The sequence below is a fragment of the Euprymna scolopes genome, chromosome 19, assembly GCF_053919585.1.
Source record: "Euprymna scolopes isolate OS-2025 chromosome 19, ASM5391958v1, whole genome shotgun sequence".
Taxonomy (NCBI): Eukaryota; Metazoa; Mollusca; class Cephalopoda; order Sepiida; family Sepiolidae; genus Euprymna; species Euprymna scolopes.
In genome coordinates, this window is record NC_136500.1 from 82,684,310 (window position 1) to 82,707,899 (window position 23,590).

The 23,590-nt window shown below is 34.5% G+C and overlaps 1 protein-coding gene across 4 annotated transcripts in view; it reads left to right on the forward strand.

Annotated features, from left to right (window-relative positions):
• The window catches only part of LOC145239792 (uncharacterized), a 364,141-nt gene that overhangs the window by 211,381 nt on the left and 129,170 nt on the right, over positions 1–23,590 (forward strand). For all 4 annotated transcript variants that reach the window (XM_080103293.1, XM_080103291.1, XM_080103294.1 and 1 more), the window contains exons 27-30: positions 4,585–4,773; positions 9,184–9,363; positions 14,910–15,089; positions 22,580–22,663. In XM_080103293.1, the coding sequence (XP_079959419.1) occupies positions 4,585–4,773; positions 9,184–9,363; positions 14,910–15,089; positions 22,580–22,663 (633 nt within the window). The remainder of the gene's footprint in view (positions 1–4,584; positions 4,774–9,183; positions 9,364–14,909; positions 15,090–22,579; positions 22,664–23,590) is intronic.

Sequence of the window (23,590 nt, forward strand, 5' to 3'; positions counted from 1 at the left end):
TTTAATGATTGTCAGTTTGGTGTTTTTAAAAAAAAGGTCACTATTTATCAAGACCCAAAGGTCACGCGAGGATAAGGGTTAATGCATGTATGGCGGTCACCGAAATAACAGTGTAATAATAGTTAGTGGTATAAATGGTGTACAAATGGATTATTTAAGGGGGGTAGGCTCAATAAGTACTTCTTTACATTGAACTTTAAAACAACCATATTGTAGTCAACTGGAAAGCAGGCCAGCAGAACAGTGTTCCACAGGTGGATAGTTCTAAGAAAGAATCTTTGTTCATGGGATTTGCATTTAGATTTAGGCACAGATAGAAGGGGGGGGAGACTGTTGATAGTGGTTGTAGTTAGACAAGTGTTTTTTGTGAAAGATGAGCACTTGCCATGAAAATAATGATAGAGCAGAGACAGGCTTGCAATGTCTCTTCTGTGGGAAAGAGGTTGCAAGGAAGAAAATGGGCTTTATCTACTAGATAACAAAGCCAATTTTGAAATTTGTCAAGGCAGGATAGGGCGCTCCGAGCAGCTCCTGCCCAGATATAACAACTGTACTCCATTTTAGGACGTATCTGATTCTTATACAGTTAAATTACTGCACTAGGTTAGAAACCTTCTGGAGTGGTAAAATGACCCCACCATTTTTCTCGTAACCTTGGCAACAGATTTGATGTAAGTCTTCCATTTCAGGTCAGGAGTAAGGGTCAGCCCCAGAAGTTTGTCAAAACAGGGAGCCTCTTTTAGACGAGAGCCATTCATATCAATTGGAGTCAAGTGGGGATCAGAGCGTTTATGGTGAAAAGATAAAAGCTTAGTTTTGGATGCGTTTAAATTAATCAGCCAGTTTTTACCCTATTGCACCAAGGAGAGAGACTCAGATCTTGATCGTTGTTGGCTTTGGAAGTATTGCCATAGATCAGTGCCATCTGCATATATGTGGACGAATGAACTTAGAATGTGATTTGGGAGATCATTGATGAAAATAAGGAAGAAAGTTGGGCCCAGAATGGATCCCTGAGGCATGCTAGTGTTGATACTTTGAGCTTCAGATTTTTGTCCATCAACAACTACTTGTATAAAGCTATCAGAGAGAAAAAATTTGATGATTCAGAAAACATTTCCTGATATTCCATAGCTGGAAATCTTATGAAGTAGACCAAACTCTATCAAATGCCTTTTTTATGTCAAGAGCTATTGCTCTTGAGAGGAAATCTTCAATGATCCTATGTGAAATCAATCAGTACATTAACTGAAAAACTTGCTGGACGGAAATCATATTGCTTGTCACCGGTTGTTTTTGTTGAGGTGGTTGACGAGTTCTCTATTCAACAGAAATTCAAGCAACATACTCATAAGACACAGAAGGCTAATTGGTCTGTACTGAAATGCAGAAGACCGATCTCCACTATTTTTAAATATTGGGCAAACTAATAAGGTTTTCCAAGGTGTTGGGAAGCATTTCTCTTTTATGCATTGATTGAACAGCTTTGCAAGAATAGGTGTTAGTTCCGGTTGCAGCTTTTGAGTACTATAACTGGAATATTGTCAGGACCAGTTGCTTTGCTAGCATCATGATTCTTGGTGAGTGTGGCAATATCACAAACAGATGTGTGAATGTCACTCAGATTATTTTCAGTTTTGGAAGGAAATTCGGAAGGTAGGAGACCCTGATTCTTGGCAAATAGTTAGGTTTTTCAAGAGATCTACATTGAGGGTGCACAAGTGCAGTAAGTTCGTTGGAACTAATTCTATTGAAATACTTGTAAAATAAGTACAGGGATGCAACATTGCAACGATGGCATTGGAGCTTGGTAGGCAGTGTAGAACCTATTAAATTAGAAGCTCTGTTTTTGATTGTTGAGAAATTATTTTCTAGGCTAGAGTTATGACAATTTAAAAAAAAACAATGGATGAATGATTTGGGGGCAATTTTACCCCTATAATGGTCTGGGAGGAGGGGGCAACCAGAGTTACCCTGGAAAATCCGTTCTGACAAAAATTTATTTTCATCATGACTAATGTTTGTGTAAAATTTTTTAAAAAATCCAAGGCGTGGTTATTGAGAAAAGTGCAAACAAACGAACAGATGAGCATACGAATGGGAGTAATTTACTAGGTCCAATCTCTTCTTTGCCAGGGAAACCAACAACAAAAAAAGCGGTTTAGAATCCCTTGGCAAAAAAACTTAAATCCTCAAATTTCATTGTGAACACAAGATTTTTTTGACAACTTTCATACCAGAACATGGTTGAGAATGAAGACCAGATTTCTCTCTCATTTGTTTGCTGGAAGTAGAACAGACGGCCCCAACAGAAAAGACGTAATGAGAAAAATTATTTTCCTTCATTTTTTCCCCCATCTTGGAAACAATCATTATCATCATCATATTCGATTTAACATCCATTTTATATGCTGGCATGTATTGGAAGACTTTAAGAAATTTATTACTTATTATAACCCATCTCTGACCAGGTCTTTATTTATCCCTCTTTCCCTCAGGTCCATTTTTATCACTCCTATGTTTTCTTTGGCCTTTCCCTGTGAACTGAACCTGCTACCCCAACTGTTCTACATCAATTAACTTCAGAACTCTAATTCATTCGTTCAACATGGCCATACAATTTCCCTATAATAGTCGACGTCTCTCTATACTGTCCAAATTTAATTTTCTTCTAAGGTCATCAGATCTAAGCCTATCTTCAAGATTCACATTACACATGTACCATAATGTGTGGCAACGTCGCGTAGATAGCAGTAGCTGCAATGAAATAGAGAGAGGAGCAGTAGGAGGTAGCAGGACTGGTGACATCATGCAGAGATAACAGCGGCAGTAAGATAGAGAGAGTGGAGTGGGAAAGACGTGACGACATGAACAGCAGGAGCCGAGGACAGACGACAGAGAATTTCCGCTAGCCAGTGACAGCTCTGCGAAAATTTGTTACACAAGATGAAAAGTCCGGACAGGAAATAAAAGTGTCTCTCTTAAAAAAAGTTCAAAGTATTTCTTTTATTCGTTTGGCACTTCGATTGAGTCGACAGACGAGAGGAAGAAAGGAATACCTTATAACTGTACACACATCCATCGTATTCTCACACCATCTCTCAATGCAATGCGTGTCCTCAACCCTCACTGGCCAAGTTTACACGTCCATACATCATTACACTTCTTACATATAGACACTTCCCTTAGGTGACAATGGTAATGCTCTGCTGTCTAGTAATAGCAAACGTTCCCTGGACAACCTTGTGCATTCTATTGTGAGTGGGAATAGTGTATTTAATTATGTTTAATCTACGTATATATGCCTCATATACTATCTTTATAGTTTGTTATAAATGAAATTTCTCTGTTCCCGCCATGGCTTTTTTTTTTTTTTAACCTGTCTTGCACTTTCCATCATATGAATTTTAGCATCACTCCACATGCTCGGAGAATTAATTTAAATTCTCTACCCACGTGTTGTTAATTTTGATAGAATAGCAAATAATCGGAATCAGGAATCGGAAAAATCGGAAGATTTGAGGGTATCGGAATTGGAAAAATTGATGCCTATTTTCCAATGCCAAAACGATTCTTTTAATTGTCTATTTTTATTTGATTTTGTTTAAAACAAACTCTTCCATTGCTGATAATAATGATAAAATAATAAATATTTATTGATTTTAAAATAATAGTAAAGCTAAAATCGATAAATCACTATCCACAAGTGTAATTTTATGTTTAGGAAAATATCTGCATATTTAACATGTATTTTTACGAAAATCGAGGAGAATAACAATCATAATAGCAATCATAATAGCAATCATAATAACAATCATAATAGCAATCATAATAACAATCATAATAGCAATCATAATAGCAATCATAATAGCAATCATAATAACAATCATAATAACAATCATAATAGCAATCATAATAGCAATCATAATAACAATCATAATAGCAATCATAATAGCAATCGGTTGGTTGTTTTTGTTTTATGGCATATCAACCCTTTTCAGGTTATTTAATGCCGAATCCAGTGATTTTGAAGAAAAAATTTTTAATAGAATGTATTTTTTTTCAAGTCGGTTTCTATTTAACCAATAATTAAGACACTAACAGATACTACCACTCCGGGTCAGAGTGGACATGGGAGAAATGGCAATTAAAGGGTGGCTCCACACTCGCCAAAGCTCGCGAGTTGGGCCCTCACCATCGGATATAGTTTAAGGTCATATCCAGGACCAATAACAATCGGGGGAAAATAACAAATAATTAGAGATTTATTAAAAATAGGAATCGGTAATTGTATTGGAATCGGGGAAAAATACGTTCCTATTTAGTTGCCTCCCCTTCAAAAGCAAATTTAGACACAAGGTCGGTTTTTAATATGAGAAAATCTAGCTCCCCAAAAGGAAGCACTTTGGATTAGAATGGAAATAAAAATCGACTCTGTCTAGAAAGACGTCTCATTCACTGACAAAGGCCAGAATATACTAAGTGTAGCATCAGAACAGATACTACAGTTTGTTCCTAGTTAAATAGCCAACCCCAAACAATAAAACACACAATCTATTAAACATTTCTGTTTTTCTCTTGTAGGTTGTAAATACACTGGTGTGAAATACGAACATGGTTCTGTATTTTCACCTGTTCAGGATCCGTGTAAGAACTGTACCTGTTTCAATTCTAAGGTTACCTGTGCACCAGTCATCTGTCCGCAGAACTCTAATACAAACTGCCATCATCCTGTGCAAACTTTTGGAGATTGTTGTCCCCCGTCATGTCCAAGTAAATCTTTTTTTTATTTTCATTTTCTCAACAACAAATATTAATCAGTAAAATTGGTGATATTTTAACGTATAAAAAAAAAATGAAAAAGAATTGATCGAAAACAAAATTGTAATTTCTAATAAAACAGATGAGTATGTGCCAGAAATCCCTGACTGAACAGATTTATGTACGCACCTTTTTTCTTTGAAAACTATTAAGCACCAATGTAGGGAGGGGCTAACTTATATAATGTGTGATGAAAATTATGAAAATAATATATCTCTTCATGGGTGTTTAAAAGGAAAATCAAATGAAACACAAGAATAAATCATCAAAAACAAAAGCTTCACCAGTTGTGTTCAGATCAACATTCATATATATATATATATATATATATATATATATATATATATATATATATATATATATATATATACGAGGAGCGTGCAATAAGTAATGCCCCTGACCCACTTCCCATAGCAGTAGAGCAACGAAACTTGGCACAGTTATTAGTCTTTCTCTACATAGGAACCACCCAGAGTTATGCATTTCTCCCATCGTTTGATGCAGCTCTGGAGACCGTTTTTGTAGAACACCCCAGGTTGGTCCTCCAACCACGACGTGACTTCAGAAATCAAGGCTGCATCATCTGGGAAACGCTTTCCTTTCAAAAACAACTTCATAGCTGAGAAGAGGTGAAAGTCAGAGGGTCCAAGGTCAGGAGAGCTGGGAGGATGGGGGATTATTTCATAACCACATGCCCGTGCTTTTGATCTGGCGACATGCGAGTTGTGGACCGGAGCATTGTCCTGCAGGAGGAGGGTTCTTTTGCTGATCTTGCCCAGCCTCTTGATTTTGATAGCTTCCCTTAATTTCCTCAAAAGTGAAGCATAATAGGTTCCTGTAATTGTGGTACCCTTTGCCAGGAAATCTGTCATCATTACTCCGTCCTGGTCCCAGAACGTGAGCATGAATTTGCCAGTGGGGGGCTGCACCCTTGCTTTCTTTGGAGGTGGTGAGTCCAAGTGCTTCCAATGCATTGACTGGCCTTTGGTCTCTGGTTCATAGTAATGGACCCAGGTTTCATCCTGTGTAATCAGTCTTTTGAAAAACTTTGACTCATCTTCTTGGCACATCTCCAAATTCATCCTCGAGCACTTGACGCGTGCTCGCTTCTGGAATGGTGTGAGCAACCTGGAAATCCATGTGGCAGACACCTTATGCATATGCAAATGGTCATGAATGATAGTTTCTACAGACCCTGTACTAATCTTGACATCTTGGGCTATTTTGCGAATAGTAATGCGCCGATCTTCCAAAATGGCAGCCTCAACTTGACGGACAAATGGCTCATCAATGGCAGAAGGAGGGGGGCAACCAAGTCTGGGAGCTGTTTCCACAGACTTCCGGCCATGTTTGAATTCACGATGCCAACGTTTTACAAGGTCATATGATAGGGCATTATCATAAGTTTCTTTCATTTCATCAAAAGTCTCCTGTGGTATGCGTCCTTTCAAATACAAAAACCGGATCACTGCTCGACATTCAACAGGCTCCATTTCAAACCTGACTCAGTTCAAACACCTGTAAAACAGAAACCACAATTAGTTCAGAGCTGTAATTTGCAACATAATCCATAGAGATATAAATCATTGCACATGCAAAATTTCAGCTAGATCAGACAACTGGAAGTGGGTCAGGGACATTACTTATTGCACGCCCCTCGTATATAACTACTTCATTTACTCACATAAAATTAATATACGAAAGTATAAATTTATGCATAAACTTAAAGTATTTACTTCAACAGTGCTCAATACATAGGTAGAGCTAGTTAGTAAGTTATAAAATATATATGGCGATTAAGCTACACTGAAGAATCCTAGAGTGGATGAAACACGGAATATTTAGTGTAGCTTAATCGCCATATATATTTTATAACTTACTATATATATATATATATGTATATCAGAGAGATTAATAACTGTGCCAAGTTTCGTTGCTATACTGCTATGAGAAGTGGATCAGGGGTATTACTTATTGAACGCTCTTAGTAATATATATATATATATATATATATATATATATATATATATATATATGAAATACAAGGTGCCTTCAATAAGTTTCCATATTTCTTTTTATACCAGCATTTAAAATTGTCGTAGACTTTTGAAAATTCAGTATGTTATTGCTATACATCTTATGAGATGACTGACCAATTTTTATGATTTCAGGTTCAAATGAACAGCTACAGCAGAAATTGGAATACACTTTACTAAAGCCTGATTGTCGCAGCTGGTGAATTTTAAAAATGCAATCTGGACGTGAGGAGACTTTAGAAGAACGATATGCAATAAAATTCTGTTTTAAACTTGAAAAAAATGGAATACCTCAGACTACTTTTGGACCATCTTGCATGAATCGAGCATCAGTTTTTGAGTGGCATAAGAGATTCAACGAAGAGAGTGAATCTGTGAGGGATGATAAGAGGTGTGAGAGAAGTAAGGAAATTAGAATACCAGAGTTGACTGGTCAAATAAAGACTTTCATGGATAAGGACCATCATGTGTCTATAGAGACAATAAGGGCACAGTTTGATGTCAGTGTGAGAGCTGTACACATTATCATTCATGAGGAACTGAAGATGAGGAAGATTTACGCAAAGTTTGTAACAAGAATACTCTGAGAAGATTAGAAAGAAAGACGTTGTCGTGACAGTATGGAATTCAGGTCCTGCAGTTCTTGATGCTCTGGTGACTTGAGATAAAAGCTGGGTCTATTGCTATAACTCAGAAACCAAGAGATAGTTCCCAGTAGAAGCATGCTGGCTCTTCCATACCTAAGAAGGCCAGACATAGCAAATCCACGCAGAAACACAGGCATGATCTATATGCACTGGGTTGTAACTATAGAACTCGTGCACTTTGTTCACTACAAAATAAATGCCTAACCAAACGCATTGTTTACCAAGCCACAATATTTGCCAAAGAAATTCCAAATAACAAGAAGTATTCCTAAGATTTTAAGCTCAGATATTATGACCATAAAATACACATTCAATAATAAGAACCTAAGAATAAAAACGACCCTAGTGATGCATTACTGGAAGTTCAAAGAAGCGGACCTGCTAATTCTCTAGTGGAAAATAATATGCCACCCAGTACATGTAGAAATTTAAACGACTTGTGTAGATTATGTCCAAATGAAAATTTTGAAATTCTAAACTTTACGTACCCCTTAAACTTATTAAACTATAGTAGTGACATACCTAAAAAACTGTATACATAGAATAAACTTTACTTGAGGGTAACACTATTATATATATGTAAAATAAAACAAGATTTTCAATTAAAAAAAAAGTTCTTCAAACAAGCAACTAAGTATTAAGGTAAGCTCAGCTGTTAATTCAACACACTCACAAAACCAAAAAGGTGTGTTATCCAATAATGATAAAAAAAAAACAGAATAAAAGGAAGTCAACCAAACCATTGATTAATGGACAATTCAGCTTACAGTCAGGAATCTATATATTAATACGATAGCATGTGTGTTATTTTCTGTGTCATGCGTACATCTTTTTCTTTTTTTTTTTTTTGAGTGACTGTTGTTTAATTGTTATGGCCTTCCATTTCTTGTAATAAATAATTTTATCAAGAATTCTTTATAAATGTTTCAGTTTCGATTACAGCGGAAGGAATTCAAGTTTATATATATATATATATATATATATATATATATATATATATATATATATATATATATATATATATATATATATATTTGGGTTTTGGTTTCGATTCAAGCTAATGCACCCAAGTCATATGGATATATTTTTTTATTTTGGAAATCACGACTTTATAATATATAAGAATCGATAGAAAATTGACTATAATAATATATACGAAATCTGCATAAATTAAAATACCATATCTAAGTGTATTTTACGACTGAGTTACTACCTTAGATAAATAATTTTGCAGTTTTAACAAAAGAGCTACAATAATATCAGGGCGTCTCCATTTGCGCTAAACATCCACAGAATGCTAACATCAGTATATTACATATGAATGAGTCCGCTGTGGAATTTCCACAGGTCCCACTAGTAAAAATTAATCTGATTGATTAATCTGCTAAACTAAACACCACATGGATATATAAAAGCAACAGGTAACACTTTTGATAATTTCTTGTGGCAGATTCTGTGTATCTTAATTTTTATAACTTACTATAAAATACATATATATATATAATTAAATATATATAATTAAATATATATAATTAAAATCAAATATAGTGCAATTGTATTAACTAGTCTTAAAGCTTGTAAGTGATCAAAATAACTTATTTCTTTTAATTATAATATTTACATGTTAGTAACATTTTCTATAATAATCTCTTATATCTGAGTAACGTTTCCTCTTTCAGCTTGTTTCCTGGATGGCATCATTCTGAATGTCGGTGAGATAGGACGTTCCAAGGTGAATCCTTGCAAAGAGTGCCTCTGTGATAAAGATGCACATTTAGAATGTTCAACTCAGGAAAGCTGTCCCCTTGAATGCCCCTATGGAGTCATCGAGGAAGGCGAGTGCTGTTCAAAATGCAAAGGTAAGTGTCAAAGTTGTAGAAGCACATGTAGTAGAATGTTACATACTACTTAGCAGCAGGATATTTATTTATTTATTTATTTATTTATTTTTTATTTTATTTTTTGCAATATTAGGGTAGAAGTATTGCCAAATACAGACGGTTGCTTAAATAGTATTGACCGATTCTAACTTCGGTTTGACTTTTTATCTCCATAATTTGAGATCAGATAGGGGATTGGAATTGTGATGTGTAAACAGATTTGAAGATATAGTTAGTTCCTTCGGGACAAGATCAAAGTGTAGTATCTGTTCTTCAGATGCTGCACTTCTATTTCTTGTTCTCTTTCGGTGGAGGAGAAATCCTTCACGACTGAGACAATTTTTATTTTTGTACCTTTTCTCCACGTTAAAAAACGACCCTGGTGTCTAACTCTGTCCCGTGGGGAGGCATAGTAAATAGGTACTGAAGATATGCTTGGTAATGTAAGAATCCAAGTAGGTATTATAAATTATAGTAATCATACTCTATTAGATACTATATTGAAATTAAAAAATCACACCTAGTTATCTCCCCCTTCTCGCTATAAGGAGAATGTTGCATCCCTCTACCTGTTCTACAAGTGTTACATGATAAAGGGCTGTCCCCTTTTTCATGTAAGTAAAAAATAGGGAATTAGTTAAATGTAAATATGAAATAGGATAGTCAAGGATTCGAACTTGCAAAGCTAGATTTGGAGTGTAAAATTCCAATCATAAGTTAAAATAAATACAGAATGTTATTGAAATAAGGAATGTAGAATCGCAATTGTTTAGCTCACACATATCTGTTTATTGGAAAAGGAATGTAATAATGAAATTTGTTTCTGTGAAAATTAAAATAAGGAATTTAATCGTCAATTGAAATTGTAAACATATTTTGTAAAGAGGTTATTTGAAAAATAGGTTACTGAACTCGGGGTCATGTCAAGTTTTGCAACGTGACGCATGTCATCCAACGTGCTTTATGAGCACATGTTTAATCATGCGATGACATGACGAGTTCTCAATATAGGTAGAGTTTTAGATGCTGTCTGAGAGAAGAGGAGAAGAGTCGGGGAGAAAGAGCCGAGAGAGAGAGGTCAAAGACGGCTGCTGACGTCAAACCTTGGAAGTGAAAGGTTAGAGAAGAAAAAGCCATGTAAAGAAACTTTGAATTCCTCAAGCAAAATCATGGACCGGTCATGAAATAAAGGATGTCATCATCTTTGTGTATCTGCGTCTTCGTGTTGTGATTCAACAGAAAAGGTATTGTCCATTTATATTATAAGAACTTTGTGAAAATCATCATCTCAAAAATAGGTAAGAAATATGTTTCATTGGTTATAGAAACACTCCCGTTCATATAAGAACTGTCAAACGTATAAATGTCAAATGCACAAACTCTCGGTCTATCTATTTATATATCAAATCTCCTCTCATTGGGTATTGCAAGCCGTCGGCTGTCTTGTATTAACATGTACCACAAACAGGAACATCTTAAGACATATGAACACTCAACACATGAACACTCTTAAGATTCTAATCTCTCACTAAGACTCTCCTAAGACGAACAACAACAACAATACAGAATATACGTCATCTTAATACCACCATTACATAACACAAGTACTTTAATGGTGAATGCTCTGACGAACTACAGGCACTTGTACCCCCTCGACGTGAATAGCCCCGGCAAACCTGACAAGCAGCTAAATCTCACCCCTTCACAGTAGAGATCCCTAGGTGTAAGAGAGCTTTCTACTCCAATATTTTCTTCCCCAGAACTGCTAGACTTTGGAACTCCCTTCTGGGATTCTGCTTTTCCAACTGTACTGACATGCAGAAGTTCAAATGTTATGTGAACAGACATCTTGCTACTTCATCTCCTTTCATAATACCCCTGCAACTTATGTACACGATAGTAGCCTCCTACTTCAAAGTGGTACTGTGCTTTGTTTGGGATGAAAATTAAATTAAAAAAAGCCTCTCTGTTTAACTAGATTTTATATATGTAATTCTTATTTAAACTTTAATTGCGATTCATCTGTCTCAGTCTATCTTTTCACAGTAGTAAGGATGCTCATACTCCTGTGGCGACTTTTAGTAAAGGAAATAGCTATCCAAAATTATTAACTTAACAAAATATCTATCTACTTATATATAAAAGGCACTTTGTCTTTGCGTGTGTGTGAGACTCCAAAACGGCTGGGCCGATTTTTTAGTTAAGGAAATAGTTATCCAAAATAATCTATATACTTATACAGTTGAGTTTTTTTGGGTTTTTTTTTTTTGAGGGGGGGGGGTCGCTCTGACATTGATATTCAGAACCTACTTTTTCTATTGAAAAATTATTAAAACGTACTTAATATACTCAGTCGTGGATATGCGAGCAACTTCATGAAAGAAAAGCAATTCGTATGTTCCTTTGGAAAACAATCGTTCATTAATTAATTATTCATTTTTAGTGGTTTCTTATTTGATGATCATTTCATTTAACTATTACACTTAATTCTTTTCATCCATAGTTTCTGCATCGTGCATAATTGGGTAGAATTTATGATTAAAATGTTCAAGCACAAGAATCTGTTTATATATATATATATATATATATATATATATATATATATAAATATATATATATATATTATATCAGCCCTTTTAAGAAACTCGTTTCTTATCGTTGAGGACTTTCGGTTAAAATAAAAGTCGGTCAATTTAGCTCATATGCGCAGATCATCTGACAGACGTTAAAAACATTTAAAAGAATAAATGTTTAAATTTCAACAGTATTTCTCGCAGTTAACGGTAGCCGAATGGATTATGTCCTTGCTAATGAAGCCAAGCATGGCTTCTGTTGCCGGGTTTGAATCTATCGGCCGGTATTAATCGTGACACCCTGCACTGATAATTCCCGAAAGGATGAAACACTAGTGTCTGTAGGTGTTTAATAATTATTATAGTAAATAATTATATATATATATGATCTTGTCTGTCTGTGTGCGAAACTTTTCTACCAAACTCCTCTCTAAATGTTTGATTTACATACTTGAAACTTGATATAAAGGGTATTTAGACATTGGGAATACTTCCGCTTTAGTTTTTAGCCTGTAGAAATAGCTGCTAAGGAGTCAAAAATTGGAAAAAAACATTTGATCATGACAGGAGTTAATTGACTAACTTTTAAGCATGCATACATATACATTTTTAGATTAAACTCGCTTAATTTTTAGCCTTTTTTTTTTTATCCATCTGGCGATGGCTCAAACGATAACGATGAAAGCTGCAGTGCTGAATAATGACTAAGGCTGGAGCACTGAATGTTTAGTTTGGAATTTCAGCTGATTTCATCAACATCATTTTTTTTGAACTTTTGAAATCATTACTATCTATATATTGGGTACAATGTAATAATCAACACAGAATTTGCTCTGTAATAATAAATACAATTTTTGAATCAATTAAAATATCATATTTAGCTTATTTTACGGCCGGATAACGCCGGGCAGCTTGTTAGTTAAATTAATAAAAATATACATTTTAAAATGAAGTGGTTTTCATATGGTTTTTATAAATTACTTCTCGTCTATATAAATAAAACAGTAGATGTATGTATGGGTGAAAATATTTAACCGATAAACTCACACAACACTGAAATTAAAAGGAAATTGCAATCATACACCAAGAATAGTTTAAAAGGAAATCGCAATCATACACCAAGAATAGTTTAAAAGGAAATTGCAATCATACACCAAGAATAGTTTATAACAAGTAAAAATCTTTGTTCATTTCAACTTGCCGACATGTTTCTATTACTTTTATGTACAAATTCATTCATACCTTGAAGTAAATTAATTTAAAATCTTTTTTTTATCTATCTGTTGATAGCTCAAACGGTAGGAAACACGGCTGGAGCGCTAAATGTAATATGTTTTGGTTTCGATTCTAGCTGATGGCACCCAAGTCATTCTTTTTTAACTTTTGTCTTCGGTACTATATATTAGATACAATATAATATTCAATGGAAAATTGGCTCTGTAATAATAAATACGAATTTCGCATTAATTAAAATATATTTAAGCGTATTTTACGACTGAGTAAGGTCAGGCGTCCTCCACTAGTCACTAAATAAATAACATTTATCAATAATTACATTTTTTTAATTAAAATATCAAATTAAAAACAGTAAAAAGTTAAACTAAATTTTTATTTTTGGCGACATAAAATATGTCAGCAACATGTGGTATGTCTGAACCTTACATTGGATTCCATACCCCTAAGAAACAATGGTCAAATGCTGCTCTTATTGTAATTCTCATTTTAGTCCAGGTTAAGAATGTATTCGAAGGATAAAATCCAAAGAATATCCACTGGGTATATACAGTAATGCTCAATAACCAATAAAACTATTTATATTAATATTTAACTACACAGACATGTACAGGCTTTGCTACACTGGCATGATAATGTTTCAATCTGTAGTTATAAATCACTAAGATCTCATCAAAGGAAAAAGTGTATCCTTATCTTTAGATGTTTATATTGTAGAGTCTCTCCAATATGAACACTTAAAGAAAGACAGAGTTTTGACCTGATGAGATTTAAGTCATTTATGACTGCAAATCAAAATAGTGTCATGCCAGTGTAGCCAAGCATGTACATGTCTGTCAAAATATATATATTATAACAAATGTATAAAACACCTTAAATTGATAAAACACTTATGAAAAAATGGATTCTTTATTTCGGTGAAGGCTTAAAATTAAAAAAGGCTAAAAAAAAATTTCCTACTGAATATTCTAACAATCAAGAAATTAGGATTTATTTTATTTCTAAAATTGCATAAAATTGCAAGTTACACATTTATTTGCTTATTCATTAATTTTAATTTGATCTTTCACCCATATATATATATATATATATAAGAGCGTAGCCATCAACAATTGTGGGTTTTTAGCCTTTTATCTTTTTTTATTTTATAATAATATTTTATAATAAAAATATGATAAAAGGCTAAAAAAACCACAATTGTTGATGGCTACGCTCTTTTAAATATATATTTTTTCTCTCCTTGGAACTACACAACCATCACTTTAAATATATATATATATATATATATATATATATATATATATATATATATATATATATATATATAGTAAATTCTAAAAATATATAGTAAGTTTTGAAAATATATATGGCAATTAAGCTACACAGAATTTTCTGTGTTTCATCTTCATGAGGATTCTGCAAACTATTTGAATAGCCTGACGAATCCTTACGAGAATGTATGTAGTTTAATTGCTATATATATTTTCAAAACTTACTACCTAGCTTTGCTCACGTATTGAACTGTTGAAGTAAAACTGAAAGTAGATACATTATATATATGGCAAAATAACTGACACAAAGACGTCCATGTTTCATTTCAATGGGAACACATCAGGCAATGTTTACTTTAACTAACTAACTAACCCATCAGATAGTATATATATGCATGTGTGTGTGTATAACAGATGAAATGCATGCATGTATTCTTATTAATTTCAGATTGTCTGGTGGATGGCCGTGTAATTCTTGATGAGAGTCTTTTCACCAGACGAGTTAATGGCTGTCAGGAATGCTATTGCAATGATGGTAATATAATCTGCCAGCCTCCACGAAAATGTCCTGTCCTGGAATGTAAAGAAGTTGTCATACCAGAGGGAAGCTGCTGCCCACGTTGTAAAGGTCAGTAACACGAACCCAAACTCATTTCATTGATTTCAACAGCTCTCTGGAGGCTTCTTAGGTTTTATTTTTTACACTCAAAGTGTTGCCAGAAAAGATTATAGTGACGTTTTGAATAGTAATAAAATATTTAAATTAAAAATACGAAGACGTATATTGCATGTGTTTTTGGTTGAATCATGCTACCGTTCAAGAAAGTACCTGGCGCTTGATGCAATCCACGATTTATATTGGAGTAAGATATACCCTTACATATAATGACATACAAAATGGCTTTGCAAGCTAGTGAGTGAGGATCTCTTCTGTATCTACGGTCCCTTTCTCGCAGAAGTGATATTACTAGTCTTTCTCTACTCATTTCATTAGACCATATGATGTCTGCCATTCTTCCTCAATTCTTTTAGACTAATGCCAAACTTATACCAGAATTCCATCTTCAAATATATGACATCACATTTTCACACTTATCAGTCTCCTGTCCTTACTGTTTGTAGTCATAGTTAACTCTTAATCGCTTCTGACCTCTTGTCTATAGCACTTCCTGTATAATTGCTAATCTGTACTAGCTAATATATCTATGCCAAACTATTGCAACAGGTTTCACGCGTGGCATGATACCACAGACACAAAATAAGCCACGTCTGTGTAATACACAAAAACCAATGTCAATCTGACATCTGACATTTTGACATGGCATCTAGGTCACTTCCTTTCGACTTTTTCCTTCCATTTCCTTTTTCCTTCTTCTCTCTTTCTCTTTTCACTTCGACCATGAAAACACACGATATCGCATTGCTTCCAATGAATGTACACGAAGAACATTTTTGTGCCGGTACACTCATGCATACACTCGAGGTAAGATAACTTGATTTCACCATAACATTAAAAGTCTGCCATGAACAACTGAATTAATTTCTCCAACAAATTTAATGAACAATCTAGAACTTTGCCTAATCACACACACACACACACACACACACACACACACACACACACACACACACACACACACACGCACACACAAACACACACACACACACAAACACACACACACACACACACACATGCTCTTATGTTTTTTTTTTCTATAATTCATAAATAAATGTATATAGTGTATATATCAAAAAAATAAATAAAAAGGCTTCATATTTGTATTTTCCACTGAAACACAAACATAGAACAACCTCACATAACGTAATTGGATTTTGTAACCGTTTTTTCTGCATCAGCATGATCGAGAATACTACCATGAGCAACGTAGAAAGCCTAATTCACTTTAAAATGTTTGTCTACAACGCACAAATACTGCATATATGTGTTTTTTTTTTCAAATGGAGGTTATTTTTACCAATAGGAAAATCACTTCTTCAGTCCAGAGGTACTTCTAGTCATGGAGGCCCTGCCCACAGAAGTTGCTAAGGAAGTCGAGGATATTTTCAAAGCATCTCTTGGTGACGATCTCATACAATATGCTAAAACAAGGTATCCTAGAATGAACAGGGCCATCAGAGGCTGGCAGATTAAAACAGCTTTTCAATGACTTATCTCTCTGTGACTGAAAACCCTCCCCGCTTTTGAGGCAAATGAAAAGTTTGCTTGACAGACGCACCATGGATGACAAGATCCTCCACCAACTGTGATTAGATAAATTGCCACAACAATTGTCTCACATGCTGTCCATTTTCATTGGAGATAAGGACCTCACGCAGTTAATGGTTATCGCTGACCACTTTGCCAATAATTATCATCACGCACCAGTTGTAACACACTTTACAACGAATTTCAGCCCAGAATCTACAAAAATCGCTGCCCTTACCAAAGCAATACAGGCTCTCCTAGCAGACAGATACCCGAATCTACACCTGCACAATTTTTCTGCATCCTTATCCAGTTCTACAGTTTTTCGTGCATCGATCTAGTCTGTGCATATAACCAAGTTCCCGTTGCCGAGAAAGACATTCCTAAGACGACAATATGCACTCCTTTCAGACTATTTGAATTCACCCGCTTACCTTTTGGATTACATAATGCTACCCAGCATTCCAAAGATTTATTGAGGAAGTCCTTCATTGACTACCCTTTGTTTTTGCATACATCGACCACATCCTCATCGCAAGTCCCTCACAGGAAGAACACTTGGCCTACGTAACTGGAGTCTTTTAACGTTTACAATCCTATGGATTGAAAATCAATGTTGCAAAATGTCAATTTCTTTGATTTCCTTGGACACTGGATCGACAACTCTAGACTTACACCCTTGCCCTCAAAAGTGCAAGCAGTCCAAGATTTTCCTGTTCCTACCTCCTTGTGTCAATTACATCATTACATTAAACTCGTGAACTACTACCATCGGTTCATTACCAACTGTTCACATCATCTGTCCAAGCTCATTGATGCACTCCGTATGCGAAAGAAGACCCTGTCTCTCTCGGACAAAGTCCTGACATCTTTCCACACATCCAAGACAGCTCTGGTGAACTTCAAATTATCATACATCGACCCAACAGCTAAACTCTTTCTTTCAACAGATGCTTCTGATGTAGCTTTTGGTGCTGTATTCAATCAGGTTGTAAACAGTCAAACACAACCACTGTCTTTCTTTTCTGCTAAGCTAAGCACTCTTCAACGTAAATACAGAGTTTTCGGTCAAGAACTACTTGCCATGTACTTAGCAGTAGAACATTCCTGTTTCAAGTTGAAAGGGAGACAATTCACTATTTTCACCGACCACAAACAACTGATTGCTTCCCTTACATCTTCCATTTCGGGTAAACATGCACCCAGAGAACTGCAATGAATGCATTTTGTGACACAATATTCTGCCGACATTCAATAATTATCAGGCAAAATGAATATTGTAGCTGACACCCTTTCCCACTTTTTGAGAAACCTCTAGACTTGGATTGCATTGCAGGTGAACAGGAACAAGATACGTCATTGACAGAATTTATGTCGACTTTAACTATTCCACTGAAAAAAAAACTTCAATCTCATTTTCGGACAATCTAATCTGGTGCAATACATCTGTTGCACATCCAAGACCATACTTTCCTCCTTTCCAGAAGAAAATTTTTTCATCACTTCCATGACTTAACGCACACTAGCAAGCACTCAACAGCTCTTTTTTTTTTTTTTTTTTTTTTTTTTTTTTGGCTTAATATGAACATCAACATACACCAATGGACTCGGCATGGATTTCCTGCCAAACTACGAAAGTACATTGTCATACTAAATCCATCCCAGGCAACTTCCCTGTACCTGATGCTCGTTTTTCACATATCCATTTGGACATCATTAGCTCCTTGCTAGCTTCTGCTGGTCATTGCCACATCCTCACTACGATAGACCGCTTCACTCATTGGCCAGCAGCAGTCTCTTTTCTACAGAAGCTGTAGCCATGCATTTGTAGAGAACTGGATCTCAAACTTTGATGTGCCCACCATTGTTACAACTGACAGAGGTTTCCAGTTTACGTCGCACACTTTCCGAGACCTTTGCCAATCCTTCAGAATTTCCCACTGCTTATCACTCTTCTGCTACTGTCCAGCCCGAACCACATTGCTGGAACAAACATTTACCACTCATTCTTCTAGGACTTTGGTCCATCATTAAAAAAAAAGACCTGCAGAGATGGTTTTAGGAACCACACTTCACCTTCTTGATGAATTTTTCACAGTCGACAAATCCATACCATAATGAACAATCCAGAACTATGCCTGATCACACGTGTACACACATACACACACACACGCTTTTATCTTTTTTTTCTGTACTTCTGCAGTTTAAATCCCGTTTTTCTGTGAGTCTTGCTCGGCAATGCTTGGTGAATAACGAAAATCGACAGATTTTGCCAGGAAAAGTGGTTTCTGGCAACAGAGATGAAGTGCACAAAATGTCGTCGAAAGAGTATCTTAAAACAAACATAATCGACAGTTTCGGCTGGAGGTGCAGTAATGGCCAGTGCAGACACTGGACCTCCTTTCACCATGACACCTTTTTCCAGAGGTTCCATCTCCAGCTACCTATAATAAGATTAATATGTTTGTGGGCATACGAAACGGCTACACATAAAAACCTATCATGATCATGCTCTCACTGACTGGAAAAACTTCTTGACGGATATCTACCTGTGAAATCTCTGGTAGATCGGCGACCCAGGCCACATGGAAGTCGACAATAAATGAAAAATACTAACAACCAAACTTAAAAAAGCATAAATAATAATTTTTTGCAGAAAAATAGGTATTGGTGCACTTATTGAACCGTGCTGGAATAATAACATTATTATTATTTAGAAAGCCATTCTTAAAAGGGGGAGAGGAGAGTGTTTTGTAACTATTCTGTACTTTCACCTAATAATTTAATCAAAAAAAGATATCATAAAACTTTAATCTAACTTGAAAATACTATTTTAAAATAGTGCGGTTCAATAAGTGTACAGGCATCCAAAAATGCATTAAAAAATAATTGCCGTAGTTGGCTATTCCAAACTTTTCTTTGGATATAAAAAAAATTATTTTGTAATACCCAAAAAAAAAAAGTACAATTTTCATTGAAAAATAAAGTTTAATGAAAAATATTCCCCCCAATTTTTTTGTTTGTTCCTTAAAACAAATACTTTTTTTTCATTAATTCAAAGAAAAAATAACTTTCTATACACAAACAAAACAAAACAAAAATATATTTGTTCACAATTTCAAAAAAACAAAACTTTTATCACAAAAAAAAACAAAAAACAGAAAAAAAATCACAGTTACATTAAAAAATAAAACAGTAAAATTTATTAAATTATTATGGTAAGTTGTTTGTTTTATTTATTTGCTTTTTTTTTTCGTTTTTGTATTGATTTACATTCACTTGGTATAATCGGCTGGTTTTCGTTGTCTTCCAGGCGTTGCTGAGCGAGATTTGGGGAAAAAACGGGATTTAAACTGTAGAAGTACCTTTTTGTTCTCCCATTTTAATTTCAGAGTCGAGAACATGCACATTTACCCTCTACATATCTACTAGTTAACCTATCCACTTTAATATCTAACGCATATGCATACATGCTTAAGTAAGTTTTTTATTTAACACGGTTAAATAAATCACTGTGTCATATTGTATGACATAAAGTTGATTCGGAATTTCTTCTATAAAAAATGATCCTTAATGGTAAAGAACAAAAACTTAATGGAATTTATAAAAGTTGTGATATAATCTATAAAAGTGAGAATGTGTGTGTGAGGACATTTCTCAACCTATATACTCAACGAATTTTGGATCTACAGACTTGAAATTTGGTATATAGGATAATCAAACATGTGGAAAACTTTTTAATCGGTTTTCGTCCAGAAAAAAGTGTCGCTAAGGGTTTAAAATTTTTAAAAAATGGTACTTGGCAGTCATCTAGTTTTTATCTGTTTTCAATGCGTATGCGTGGCTTTGAAACGTAACAGTTTCTTTATGTTAAGTATAAGAAGGCTTGAAAACACTTTGTAAAGATCGTGTCAGGCTGGTCTAATGGTTATCGCACTTGATTCACTGTTTTTAGGTTTTGGTTTCAATCTCAGCTCGAGAATTTTTTTTTTTTTTTTACTTAAACTTGAACTGTTTAGAAAAAAAACCCATAATACTCGTATACTTATGTCTCATTTTCTGTATTAATCAAAATATAATATTTATGCGTATTTTACGACCGGGCGACGCTGGGCGACCTGCTAATAATATAAACGATAATGTAAAACTTTTTTTACGTTTTGTTCAGTTAAAAGCTTATTTCATTTCAATTAACTAATTCTTTTTCATAATAAAAATAACCGCCTATTAAAATACCCTGATATTGAAACCTATTTATTAATTATTTGAGGTTTAATTTTTTTAAAAATAATTCTATTTAATTTTAACGTATTCTTTAAAGCAGGGGTTGGCAACCTTTTGCAAAGTGATGGCCAAACAGCTATATGGAGTTACGAAAGAGGGCCAAACAGCTATGGCTATAATGTCATGGAAGAGAACCTCGTTATTAAATATACAAATAAATTTCTTGGGTGTTTAAAGAAAGCAAGGATTCAATATAACATAATTGTATTTATACAATACCACTTGTTTTCCTACAAGAATAACAATAAAAAAAGAAATATAAACATATTTAGGAAAATCCTTATTCCGCTGTATGAATAAAAAATACTATCACAGTCAACAAAAAAAAAATTTCCTGCTACAAACGAAATACACTTAGAAACGGTAAATGCTTTCATGAGAAACTTGTTTCTGCTTATTTTGTGGTAACTTCTCTACATCAAGTGAAATATTTGTCAATTACAGGAGCAAAACATCATCCAGTAGGTCGTCAGGCAATCTTGTTCTCAAATGACTTTTAGTATTTTTTTTTATTTTGGAAAAAAGTTGTTCACAAGTATATGCACTTTTAAATAATGACGTCATCAGTTTCGCTTTAGCCATGATGTTTTTATATTTTCCGCCTGGCAATATATACTTTTTGTAAAACTCAGCAGTGGGTTCAAAATGAAATTTCGATTTCAAAGATTCGTCGCACTGTAAGTCAATTAACTCCAACTGATATTCTTCTGCCACTTGCTTACATCTGTTTCGTAACTATATTTCCGGAAGTCAACAAAACGAGCGGAGAATTCGCTTATCTGATCCCTAATAGAGCTCACAAAGATGTCTGGTATTATATCTCTCTTGTGATTTTGGAGACTTGGGAAATGAAAGTAGTTCCCTTTTTTTTTTTTTTTTTTTTTTGAAGCTGTGATTCCCACAGTCGAAGCTTTCTCTCAAAAGCAGTAATTTGATCAAACATCTCAAATACAACCATTTTCTTTCCTTGAAGCTCAACATTCAGAGTGTTCATGTGGGTCGTGATGTCCACTAAAAAATGTTAACTTGACAAACCACTGTGGATCTTGAAAGTGAGAATTCTTTGCTCTCTAAAAACATGGAAATCTCTTCTCACAATGCATATACTCGTTCTACCATTTTTCTGCAGGTAAGCCATCGAACATTTGAAAAATACGTAAGGTCGCCATACTCTGCTTCGATTGGTTTAAGAAATTCTTGAAACTGGCAGTGATTTAGTCCTCTTGACAATATAAAATTCACTGTTTTCACTACCACTGCCATGATGTCCTTCAAATTCAGTGATTTGGCGCACAAAGCTTCTTGGTGAAGAATGCAATGAAGGTTGATGATTATTTTATCAATGCCTATATGGTTTTAAAGCAATGCATCAAAGCCTTTTTTCTCCCCAACCATTGATTACTCCACGTAGTCGTATGCAAGTCAACTTGAAAGAGTGTCGAATTGTGGAGTGAGAAGTTTTGACAGCAGTGTGTCGAATTTACCTGAGAAATTGTTAGTTTAACTATAGAGAATTTATCAAAATGGTGGTAAAATCATTATATTAACCACTAAGCAGTAAATGAAAATAAAAATTATGCTCAGCTTTTTACCAAAGCATGTTAAAGTTTCTTTGTCTTTCTCTTCAGGATGTAAAACTGGAGGAATAAAATATGATCATGATGACGAAACTCCTTCAAATGATTCTTGTACTGAGTGCAGATGTATGGAAGGTATCTCTTCTTTTTTTTTTTCTTTTTTTTTTTTATCGTTTTCTTTTGTACGTTCTTTTTCTTTCATTTATTTTTTATTTTACTTTTCTGTCTTTTCCTTTCATTTTTTTGCTTATTTTTTCTTTCTAATTGTTTCATTTTTCGCCTTTCACTTTTTCTCCCTCTCCGACTCTTTTTTTTTTTTCTCCTGCCTCTTTTATTTTTCCTTTTTCTTTTTTCTTTCCTTTCTTTGCTTTTCTTATTTTTTTTCTTTTATGCATTTCCTTTTTCCTTTTCTTTTTTCTTTCCTTTTCCTTTTCGTTCCTTTCTGTTCTTTCTTTTATTCTTTCCGTTTCTTTCTAATTGCTTTAGTTTTCGTCTTTCGTTTCTTTTTTCCCGTCTCTTTTCTTCCCCCTTTCTTTTCATGTTTTTTTTTTTGTTCATTTCTTGTAATGTTATTAAAATAGGAAAATAAGTATCGATTTTTCAGAAGAAAATAAAACCAACACTTTTTTAATATCTGTCTTGAATTAAAAAGAAAAAAGGTTAAGTCGCGCATTCTTTAGCACAGATTTTATTCGCTAAAAGTGCATATAGAAATTATACATGTTTATATATTCTTTACTCAAGATTTTTAGACAGGTTCCAGTTATCGAGGGGCGGGAAGTGTAGCTTTATGAGGGAAGAGAGATGAGACGGAACAAAAAAAAAAGTGTTATCGCAAGCAGTAGTACGATTGTGACAACCGCCAAGTCAACCGAACAATAAACGCAACCCAAACGTTTTCGTCGACACAACTCAACACAAACAATTCCATCGACACGACCTGGCATGGTGTCGAACAATTCCGTCAACATGACCAGGAGCAATCCTGAACAGCTTGTCGACACGATCCGACACAATGCCAACAATTCTACCGATACAACCTGGCACGATCCCAAACAACTT